We start from the raw sequence: 12,336 nt of genomic DNA on the forward strand, positions 1-12,336 counted from the left end.
AGTGTAATCTCAGTCTTTCATGTTAACTACAATTGACATGAGTCAGAAGCTCAGAAAATCATTACCTATTTGAGAAATAGATCCTATAAAAAAGTGCTCTCTTAAATTTTTTATATAAAAAAAAAGTTTCTAGGGGAACAACCTGCACATCCTCTCATACATGATGGATCTGATACATCGAAAATATAAGTCAAATCTGAAAAAATGGCATTGGTCAACTTCCTCCCACAAAAAGGAAGGAGCATCAGTTCATAAGTTTCTGACTGATTCAATTCTTTAAAGGAGGTGGATTTGTTCAATCATAACTTCGTCAAAAAAAATCCCAAAGAGCCTCTTTTATTCGAGCCTTTAGGAGATCTGATGGTGGGACAATTTTATCTTGAATTGCTTGTCCATCAAAGAAATATTCCTGCAAGATATAATCCTACTTACTGGAAATAGGCAATAGCTTGAACAACTTTACAGATGTTCTGAAACATGAACCTTTTAACTGTCACACGAGCTGCAGGTCTTCTCTGTCTCTGTAAACTTGAACTAAAGCTGCAGTGTATCTGCAAAAGAGACAAACATTCCTGGAATAAGCTGTGAATGGAAAAGGAGGTCCTTGGCACCGAATCGTGTGCATAAGAACATTGTGAGATCCTCATTTCTGCAAATCAATATGGTATTGAGCAAGAGAACTTCTGGAGAAGCCTAGTAGTTGAAGTCTCTTTTTGCACATTGCATCAAGAATCTCCTTTTGAATTCTCAAGTATTTGGTATTTATTAGTTTAAATAGTAGTTTAATTAAGTGGCATGCTTATTTGTTACACTCATTATGATGGTTAATAATTGAATTCTTGTTACTTGTATATATACCCAGGGAAAATTTGAAATGCATAGAGTTAGAGGCTTGCTCCATCCAAGGATTGTTTAACTAGTCATACATAAGAATATAACCATGATGTTGATATTTTGAAAGAAAATTTCACCTTTGGATTTGGAAGAGTTCTCCTTGCTATTTTTTTGCTCCTATCCTCTTGCTAAATTTCTTGTGGGAAAAGAGTGTCTTCTCCTGTTGCACTTTGTGCTATCTCCTTACCTTCGGCTTGCCATTCTAAAATCATATTGTAATGAAGTGAACCCTTCCTTTTATGAAATCATATGAACATATTAATCACTGATACAATATTATGCCATGTGCAGTGGATCAATCCTGACTAAAATCACATTCCTTCCTCTCATGATTCAAATCCAACTTGATGTAGACTAATAACAGAGATTAATATCCCCAAAAAAATTTTCAGATCTTGAAAGAAACCATGCAACTAAAAACTGTCGCAGAAGTTATTGTCTACCAAGCTGAACACTAGGTCGTATTTATGGCATTAAGTTGGCTGATCAGACTTGACCTCATGGTATGTTTACACACCCCTAATAAACCTAGAGACATGCTTCGTTAAGTGACTCAAAGGGTCCAACCTGATAGGATCATGGGTTCAAAGCAAGTCGCAGTCCAACTTGGATTCTGATAAGATATACCAATTTTAATTGCACTAAATAATTTGTGTAAGCCTCTATTTTTTAGATCAGATTTGGAGTGCCTTTATGAGTGTTTCAGGTGCCATATTTACTAGCTATCCCTAACTGATTGAGACAAGTGGTGAGCAGCATCATATTAGGAAACTAGAGATCGACTTAGACAAGGCAAGGAAATTGATGCTTCCAGGACTAGAATCCAATATACACTCAGAATCTAGATTAGGAACTAATCCTAATTTGATAAGAGCTCAAAATGTTGCTGCTGCAATAGATAGTTTTTGATGTAGCCAAAATCAAACCAGCCAACCGGATGTGGCAAAGTAGGGAATCAGTTTCAGTTGAACTGATATTTTGGGACCAATCCAGATAAGGAAAATCAGGAATCAGCTTCTCATCGGACTTTACGAGTTTCAATTGAACCCATATTTTTGGACCAATCCACATGGGGAAAATCAGGGATCAGCTGCTCATCGGACTCTGAAATCTAGAGCCCAACCTCAGTGCGACACAGACTCTTTATCCATAAAAAGAGTTCAAGGATGAAGTTGCAAGCTGTCTACTTCCTCTTCTCCTTGGTCTTTCTGCATATCATATTCCCCAAAATTTTGTTTAAGTTGAGCATTGGAGGGCTCTTGCTGGATCAGCTACAATCAACTTCTTTGCTCTTGTTTTTGTATGTAGATCAACGCTTCATTTTCCACTGTAGTAGATCAACCAATGCCTTCCTTGTCTCTAGATCACTAGACTCATGTTTCGGTGCAACAAGTTCCACAACAACTAGGAAGAGTAATTCTTTGTACGCCACACCTGTAGAAAAAATATATCGCTTTATTTGATTGGGCCATGTAGCCATCACTTTCCAATATGCATTTAGTACTTGCAGTTCTGCTTTTTCGTTTGAAATTTTGAATGATAAAAATACTCCTCATTTTTTTAAAAAAATTATGACATCATATGATCATGTTATGACATGCTGTAGTCAAATTATGACTTCTTGCTCATAATTTAGACACAAGATGCTATAAAGAAGAGAGGTATTTTTATTATTTAAAAATTTTATAAATTTTCAACGATGAAAATGTTCTCTTTATGACTTCTAGAAAAAAAATTATGACATTATGTATGCAGAAAGTCATAATTTGATCGCAAAATATCATAATATGATTACAAGATGTCATAATTTTTTCGGAACAAGAGAGAGTTTTGTCATTCAAGATTTCAAACGAAAAAATAGAATTGCAGGTATTAGATGCACATTGGAAAGTGATGGCGATGTGCTCTAATATAATTGGATGGTATGCTCTATACTAATTTTATTACATCGCATGTGGTGCACAAAGACTTTCTCCAACTAGAAAACAAGATCTTGAAAACTAGGTAACCAATTTTTGGTCAATTAGGACTTTCTAAAGGAAAAATTCTTTATGCACCACAGGTGGTGTAGAAAATCCGACGTATAGAACATTGCTTTATGTGATTGGTCTACGTAGTCATCGCTTTGCAATGCATATTTAATATTTGCAGTTCTGCTTTTTCGTTTAAAAATTTTGTACAATAAAAATATCTCTATTCTTTGAAAAAAATTATGACATCCTGTAGTATATTATAACTTTCTATACGCAGGATGTTATAGTATAACCCAGAAAATTATGACATCCTATACATATTATGATATTCTTTATCAAATTATGACTTTCTACATGTTAGATGTCATAATATGGTCCAAGATATCATAATATGGCTCAGGATATCATAATATGAAAGGGATATTTTTGTCCAACTACTTTTCAATGCGTATTTAATGCCTGCAGTTTTACTTTTTCATTTGAAAATTTTAAATGACAAAAATATCTCTATTTTTTTAGAAAAATTATGACATCCTGTGCATATTATGACATCCTGTGGAAAAAAATTGTGACTTTTTTAAGGCAGGATGTTATAATATAGACATAGGATGTCATAATTTTTTCAAACAATAGAGATATTTTTGTCATTCAAAATATTGAACGAAAAAGTAAAACTACATACATTAAATGCATGTTGAAAAGCAGTAACTACATTGACCAACCGGACAAGACGGTGCGCTCCATGTTAGATTTTCTACACCGCCTGCGGTGCACAAAGAATTTCTCCTTTCTAAAGATAAGTATTAGGTGGATAGCCACTAGGGATCAAAGTGGGCTATATCGACCACATCACACCTGATCTCATGCCAAGCGAAATTCTTTATGTACCACAGGTGGTGTAGAAAATTCAATGTGGAGCGTACCATTTTATGTGATTGATTTACATAGCCATCGCTTTCCAACGCATATTTAATGCTTGTAGTTTCCTTTTTTAATTTAAAAATTTTGAATGACGAAAATATCCATACTCTTTGTAAAAAATTATGACATCTTATGTCCATATTATGACATCCTGCATGCAAGAAGTTATAATTTTGACGCAGGATGTCATTATACGCCATAGAATGTCATAACTTTTTTCAAAAAGCAAAGGCATTTTCGTCATTTAAAATTTTTAAACAAGAAAAAGAAACTATATTATGACATATTGAAAAATGATTAGACAAAAATACACCTTCTATATTATGACATCTTGAGCTATATTATAACATCCTGATCCATATTATGACATTCTACATATAGAAAATCATAATTTGACGTAGGATGTCATAATATACCACAGAATTCCATAATTTTCTAAGCCATATTATGATATCTTATGTGTAAGAAGTCATAATATGTCACAGGATGTCATAATTTTTTCAAAAGATAGGAATATTTTCGTTATGCAAAATTTTTTTTTAAAAAAATGGCACTACACACATTAAATATGCATTAGAAAATGATAGCTATGGGGACCAATCATATAAAGCGGTACATTTCATGTTGGATTTTCTACACTACCTCCAGTACACAAAATATTTCTCCTCATGCCAAATATGGAAAAATCAAGAAACCGACCACATCACATATGATATATATAACATCATGGAACATTGGACCTCTTGGTTCAAGGTGTATTGAATGCGGAACAGCATGATTTTGGCCATCAATTTGAGAAACTGGTGAGAGAATGAGAGGAAGAAGAAAAGAGAGGAAGATAGATAGATAGAGAGAGAGAGAGAGGGAGGGAGGGAGGGAGGGAAGGAGGAAGAGGGCAGCAGAGACGGAGAAAGAGAGAGGCAGAGGAGGGGGGGCGGGGGGTGCGCGCTTTCAACAAATTGCGTTCAAAAGAAAAAACACACTTAGCTGGCTTTCACCCGTCGCTTTGCTTTGTTAAGAGGTACATTTTACTGATGCCAATTCAAAATAAGCAATGCCATTTCAAGCACCAGCTGAATGCTTTTTCAAGTGATAATTTTGAGTTACGAAAGCAGTTCTGACACAAGTTAACATCTTCTTTTTCTTATTGGCCATTATGTGCATTTTTAGAAGCATATAACCATCGGATAAACCACTATCAAATCTCTAATAATTTCATCCAAGATATATAGACATCGGAAATGAGCACTTGTAACCAATATAATGGTGAATAACAGATTCAATAGGGTCTGCTAATAGAATAAGAATCCTTTCCTCTCAATAAGAGAGAGGAGAGAAAAAAGAGAACAAAATATAAAAATAAAATTAACTTGTATTGTGTTCCTTCTAAACTAAACATCTAAGAGGGCCACATGCAAAAGACTGAAATCCTCTGATCTCACAATAGTACCATGTTAATGGAGATTTTAGTAAAAAAATGCAGTTAGCTTTGCTATTTGCATTTCTTTTTTTTGGCTAGAATATGACTTTTTTTTTATTTTTACCGTCGGAGGGAAGTACTCTTGACCCCACCACAACAGTATACCCACATGCTCTTGGTCCAGTAGTAGAGATATTTGCATAACCCATGCTCAGAACTAGTAGAAATCTTCTGTAAAATTATTTCATCCACATCTTCGAGTCAGTTTTCACAAGTTCGTGCAAGTGATTTTCAAAACTGCAACTGTTGTTTACTACAACCATGCAAGCGTGGCAAAGGCAGTAAACAAGTGCAAAAAAGATGCTGATATTCCTACACAGTGCCAGCATTCCCATCTACATTGAACTACTTACTCTTCTATGCCTACAATACAAACTTCATCTAACCCAAAAATCTCAAATCTGCTCAAAACCCAAAACCTGAATTATAGACTTTGAGCTATTGTGAGAAATGGTGATAAATCAATTGATAGAAAGAGGGACTGGGAATGAAGTTTTGATAAATGTTACAATTTGAGCTATTGTATGGTATTGACCAATCTAGTGTTCTAAACAGGTCTTGGAGATGCTCAGTCATTTCTTAAAATTATGCACCACATTTGTTTAGTTCTGCATCTTTGAAATACAGAGATGAGTACATACAGCAAATATAAAAGCATATATATCAACATAATCGAACTTTTAGACTCTTGTGGGGGTCACATTCGTTCTTCCTTGTCACACTATTTTCACTTGCAAAGATTTATCAGTCAAATCCTAGAATTACTGTAAGACAATGAATGAATTAGCAGAAGTTGGCAAAAAATGCAAATAGTTTGCTGACAGTAAAATGTACTATTGCAAAAGAAAAGCAACAAATAATCAACAATATTACATGGCTAAGTGCCTAAGTATATACCGCAGCAAATAGATGTGAGGGTAAGCCCATTTGTACCATTTGACAATCTCAAGCTTCCGAAGCTTCCTCTGAAAAAGAGCTAATGTAGCTTTCCATGCGAAAATCCTCAGAATTGTCCTTCAAACTTTCTATATCTGCCTTCTCAACTATTGCTAAAGCTTTCTCCTCAAAGTTGTCCTCCGAACTTCCTGTTTGTTGTTTCTCTGTTATTGTTAAAACTTTCTCCTCAGAATTGTCTTCTGAACTTTCTGTTTTCTGCTTCACAACTATTGCTAAAGATTCACCTTCAGAGTTGTCTGAACTTTGTGTCTTTGGCTTCTCAACTATTGCTGAAGCTTTCCCCTCAAAATAGTCCTCTAAGCCTTCTGTCTTGGGCTTCTCTATTATGGCCAAAGCTTGCACCGAAGAATTTCTCTCCAAATTGTTCTGTGAACCTTCCATCTTGAGTTTCTTAATCCTTTCTAATGCTTTCCCTTTAGAATTACTCCCAAAGTTGTCCTCTGGGATCTCTGTCTTCAGTTTCATACTCTTGGCTGATTCTCTCCCCTCCAAATTTCTAGGTACAAACTCTTCCATTATCTTTGGGGATGTAAAACTAAAGCTTGATACAGAAAATTGATCTCTATATTCTGGATAGGCTTCCAAAAACTTCTCCACCTCCACAGTGCTCCTGACTCTCTTCCCATTGGGCATGGTATAGTGGCAATCCAGTTTGGATAAATCCTTCCTCATGGTCAGCATTCTTTCAGTATTAGGGGGAGCCTTAGGTACATTTGGCTTATCAGCAACCCATATTTGAGTTCCATCTTGCTCTATATCACCAGGATCATCACAAGAAACATTAGGATTTTTGTTGCAGAACCAGGGATCCTCAATGAAGTTGTGTCTAATAGTCTCAAATTCTTCTTTTGTTGGAATTAGCCTGAATTTGAAACATTTACTGCATTGTACTGCATATGCACCAGGATACTTGGAGTTCCTTGATTTCTGCTACAGAGAAAATGGAGTCAGGATATCTACAAATATAAATTGAAAAGCTTCCAACTTTTATACCGGACGTGGACAATAATTTACATGGGCAAAGGCATTTCTGTAGCCTGCACTTAGCTATGGTGCTAAAATGCCTTAAAAGCACTAAAAGGATTACAGAGTTTCTGATGCACACAAATTTACTGCAAAATATTAGGTATATGGCCTTGATTTGCATAGAAAAGGAGTCATCTTCTACCAAGATTTCTATCAACAAAAGCAACTAATAAAAGAATAAGAGCTATTGTAAATTGGACAATAAGTTAACAAAGAAAGATGTCAGAACAGTCAATAGTAAGACGAAAATTGTAAGCATGTTCGGAAAAGTTAAAAAATAAAACAAAGGTTGTACTGTGGAAGAAAGGATGCTCCAAAGCCACAACAAAGAAAGAAGAGACTTAACTCTTTGAGCAGCCCTGTTGATACTTGGGTACAATTAGTAGACAAAACTCTTTTAGTTATTTCAAACTAGCATTCAATATGCTATAACCAGTTGAGGGAAGCATGTATAGCAATGAATTTTATCCAATTTGATGTTTATCATTCGTTTTTTTCTTTTCCTCCTTATGCAACTTAATAAACAGATTCCCACCTTCTGACCATTGCACTTTCCAAGTCTCAATCTATTTGAGAGGAGGAGAACTGAACCAGAGTATTGTTTTGAAAATATCAGTGTTTATAGAGGTGGGTGCAAATGGATACCAAAAAGATCGCTGAGACACAAATTTGAAGTTTGAGTCCTAACATGTCTTTAGAAGAAATTTATTAGTGAAGTTGGTGGAGATAGGATTCATAAGGGGGTGGAAGCCCCCCAACCCCCATCCACCACCTGAGGAATTTGTACAAAAGCAGAAGAGAGGATAAGAAGTCTTGCAGTTCAAACTGTTGGCATGCGTGAGACAGAAGGTCATCAAGTTGTTCAAAAAACCATGGTGAGCTTATTTGTTTACAGTTTATTCTCATACATCTTGACTACATTATGATTTTCAAGGTGAGCCCATAGAAGAATGCTCAAATAAGGATTTGTTGTAATCTATAGTTTCATTTCCACTGTCTATGCTTAGGATCATTTATCCTGGGGGAAATCCTAAGCATGACCTATAAGAATGATTTGATAGGAGGCTTATGATAATTTTTACCAAATATTTTTTCATGGTTGAATCCATGGTTGTCCAAACAATGAAAACAGTCATTACTTGATCATGGTGGTGATGATGATGAGAAATAAAAGAAGAAAAAGTAGTGATTGGATCTTTGGCTCTTTAAACGCAAATTAAGAGTTAAAAAGGAACTTTAAGAAATTGTAAGTGAATTAAAAAGATATAGAGAGAAGTAGAAAGCAAGGAAAGGGGAATTTAATGTAGTTGAGCAATTAAAGGCAAGGGACTTCTTCACTTTTACATCAATGGAAAGGGTGGCTACCTACTAGAACAGTCAAAGGTGAATGTGTTCGGGGTAAAGTACCATTTTCCTGTTCACCCACATCCAAACACTAAAAGAAAACAGAAAACATAATTGAACAACATCCAACTAATTGAAAACATCTCAGATCTAAACCAGAACTGTATCAAGAAATAATAAGAATCTCAAACTCCAAAGGCTGCATGTTATTTAATATACACACACATAAAATGGATAATATGTTGTCCTTATACTGGACGGAACATAAATCTATAATGACTTATTACATGGATGCAAAATCAGAGGTTTGGGATGTGGATGTGGATGAAGTCGCCAGAATGAAATGTTGTCCCTTCACTTGCCTTAGGTGGTGGAATTAGAGATAGAGACTGGAAAATGTTGCCTTAATCCTGTCTGATTGGTAGTACTCATAAGATTTGGTTCCAGGCAAAGATTAAGTAGTTCAATCCCTTATTTCATATTGAAATATATGTAAGATGATGGGGTGAAAAACATAATATTGTCGGAGGCCTGCCTCACCATTCCCCCATCCCATGGCCGAAAGCCTCAGTTAATTTTTTCAACATCAGGCTTAGGAATTTCAAATTTAACATTCCATAAGTTCCCAAATTCCCTTTGCTTATAAATTTCTATACATTCTATTGTACTAAAAGAAATATTGATTGATGCCACCCATAGCTATCTAACCAAGACTTGTTGTGCATGCTCAGAACAAATAACTTCACAAAGAGTTATTCAATTGGTACCACAATGATGAATTACAAAATCTCATACATTGCAAAAACGTTGGCACTGGTTAAAATTAATTGTTAAAAGCAATACAACACCATAACTAATATTCCACTATGTTTAACATTCAGTGGTCAACAATGTGCACAAGTATAAATTTTCCCAAGAAGCCGGCAGCCAAACCCACCCTTCAGCAATGCTTTTAAAAGGCACAATTTGCAAATACTTATTTATGTTTCACAAATTTCCACCAAGGACAGAAGAAAAAGCTAAACATTGGAGTTCCACAACTGAGATTCATAAAAACAGCTGAAATACAAGAGCTCAGTGAACTTCAAAACAATACTTTTCATCAAAAAACTTCAAAACAATACTCAGCTCTAAACTCAGAATTTCGAAATTGGAACCAATCTCAAAAGATTTCAATAATTCAACAACAAGAAATAAGTTAGGGAACATCGAATCGCAGTCAAGCATAAAGCTATCAAATTAAAACAAACAAATAAACGCAGATCAAATATAATTATCTACGAAACATAGGGCTAAAAACAGGCGAAGGATCCAAGGGAAGGGCTGGATATTGGAAAAACACACAACAAACCAAAGGAAAGCCAGATATACCGAAACCGAGACAAAAAACCAAAATTCCAAACCAGAACAGCTGACAGGAACAATCAGATCTATCAAGAACAACCCTAAAATTTCAGCTAATGAAAGAGAAGGAAAGCTATGCTACCTGTTCCATAGTTTTCCGGCGTACTCCGCTATGTTTTCTTTTTTGCGTCGGACTCGGCGATGGGTTTGCGAGCGGCTGCCAGCCCTCTCCGAAATACGAAATCTACTGCGATGAGCCTCGCTTCGCGGGGCAGGCCTCGTGATGCGGGCGTTTTTTGAGTGGGAAATTTTTTTGGCACCAGGTTTCTATTCACCACCCGTTTACCCTCAGTGCCGACATACGTGGGACCCACGTGAAGTAGCCGGTACCTTAACTAGTTGTCTCAGATTGTAGGCTGTCTTCTTTTTGTTTTGACAGTTAAAAGGAGAGACACTTCGGGAAAAGAGACAGAGAGAGACCACGTTAGTCAGCATACCTCGTAATCCGATGACCTGTGATCAAATTTGAGGTTTCTAGCTGGTTTTCATCTAAATTTGATGTAACACACCAACAGTGGATGCAAATTAGATAGAGCGTGAGAGTGGTGCATCCATATCACATGAATAGAATTATTCTCAAAATCATGAAATCTTGCTGCAGCATTATGTTCTCCATGGTCATGCATAAAACACAAACCGATGCAAGCTGTAAATTTATTAGTAATGAAAGAAAATAAAACTAGTTATATTTATCATCATGCAAGTTCAACTGAATCAGAGAAAGATTGTAATAACCCGGCGTGTTGGGCCTAAAACCCATTAAGTTCATTAAGAAAAAAAAAAAAAAAAAAAGGAGAAGAAGACTCCTTATCAAAGTCTTCTCCTTCTCCAATTTCGATTGAAAATCGAAGTCCTAGGGCTATTGAAGGACCCTAAAATGAGTCCTATAAGAACCCCCCCTCTTCTCCTCTGTGAGAGGACTAGCAATCACCGATGATTGCCGATGTTTCCTCTCCGATTTTTTCGATTGAAGCCGCGGCCCCTCGATTCGTACTCACCGTAATTTCTCACCGGTGGGGTCACCGGAGGCTGAGGTAAACCCTTCTTCCTCTTTCTCTCTCCTCTCTCCTTTTTTTCGTGCCTCTGTGCACAACTGCCAGTGATGGGTGTCGCCGGATTTTGTCGGAGAAGGGACCTCCTGTTTGATCTCTTCTTCTCTTTGATTTTCCGACGTCGGCGATCACTGCCGACCGCCGACCTAGGCCTCTCCGAACTCGAGAGGGTTGCCCCCTGCCGCCAGCCTTCACCATGCCGGCTGCAGCCCGAATGGTCGGTCAAAGGGAAGGGACCTGTCGGTCCCCTGTTTCGGTCAAAGAAGGCCATGGAAAGAAAATAAAAGAAAAAGGAAGGGAAAAAAAAAGAAAAGGAAAATAAATAGAAAAGAAAAAAAAAAGAAAGAAATGTTACGCCCCATAAAATGATACCATAAAATATCAGGCCCCAAATTCAGAACATAACACGAAGCCAATCCATCATAATCATCTAAAATCTATTAAATGAAATAATTCAATTCTATTATTCATCAAATAATTGAACCAATATTGGTTCAGAGTATCTAAATTCAAAAACAAGTACTGTTGGTGCAAAAATCCATCTGCGCCGGAGAAGCTGGAGTTGAGGAAGCCGCGGTCGCCGCCGGGACCTGCAAGGGAAGTCTAAACCGGAGGTGGGGTTGCTCCGGCAAGACCCTCCGACGCTCAAGTCAGTTCTCTGCCTCAACAAGAATGGAGTGCTCGAACAGAGAGTTTAGCGGAGTTTTGAGATAAGGAAAAAGAGCTTAAAGAATAACGTATCTGAGTCTCCCTTTTATAGGCGGGGGAGGCAACGGACTGATGGCGACGTTTGTAACCGCCTGGTAGTGGGCCGCCCATGGTCAGGGGAATTGATTGCGAAAGATAATGGAGCAGACACGTGGCCATCATCACAGCCCGCCACATAGGGCCTGTTGCAGGTAGTGGAGCGGCGTCCGTTACTGCTAATTGTCAGCGAGTAGTGGGATCGTGCAGCACCTGCCACAGGGAGCGGAGCAGCATCATAGCTGTTGACACAGCCTGTCAGTGAGTAGTGGGATCGTGCAGCACCTGTCGCAGGGGGAGGTGGAGCCGCGTGGAACCCGCTACAGGAAGTGGAACAGGATCATGGCAGTTATTGTTATCTGCCAAGGGACACAGATCTGTTGATCAAGGCTCGGCAGTGGTCGGAGTTCGGCCTTTGTAGGAGTCCGGGAGGAGTCCCCCTTTCGGTCGAGGTCGTGGGTGGAGTCCGGCTCCAGCAGCTGATACTGAAGTCGGAGACTGAGGACGGAGCTTGGCTCCCAAAGGGATCCGGGCGGAGCCA

General features: G+C 37.6%; 1 protein-coding gene across 9 annotated transcripts; it reads right to left on the bottom strand.

The window, feature by feature from the left end:
- Positions 1-102: 102 nt before the first annotated feature.
- Positions 103-10,253, bottom strand: LOC105038097 (uncharacterized). Of its 9 annotated transcripts, XR_012138963.1 has the most exons (5): positions 10,082-10,253; positions 6,166-7,155; positions 972-2,328; positions 484-551; positions 105-409 (listed from the first exon to the last, which is right to left on the bottom strand). XR_012138963.1 is itself a non-coding variant. In XM_073252435.1 (3 exons), exons 1-2 carry the CDS (start codon positions 10,088-10,090, stop codon positions 6,214-6,216), a joined length of 951 nt encoding a protein of 316 aa, XP_073108536.1. In that variant the 5' UTR covers positions 10,091-10,253; the 3' UTR covers positions 115-551; positions 6,202-6,213. The 9 variants fall into 9 exon arrangements, 6 of the variants coding, with proteins under 6 accessions (XP_073108536.1, XP_073108530.1, XP_019703617.1 ...); XR_012138966.1 differs by having other exon boundaries at positions 103-551; positions 6,202-7,155; XR_012138957.1 differs by having other exon boundaries at positions 104-551.
- Between the last annotated feature and the right edge of the window lie 2,083 nt (positions 10,254-12,336).

The sequence above is a fragment of the Elaeis guineensis genome, chromosome 1, assembly GCF_000442705.2.
Source record: "Elaeis guineensis isolate ETL-2024a chromosome 1, EG11, whole genome shotgun sequence".
Classification (NCBI taxonomy): domain Eukaryota; kingdom Viridiplantae; phylum Streptophyta; class Magnoliopsida; order Arecales; family Arecaceae; genus Elaeis; species Elaeis guineensis.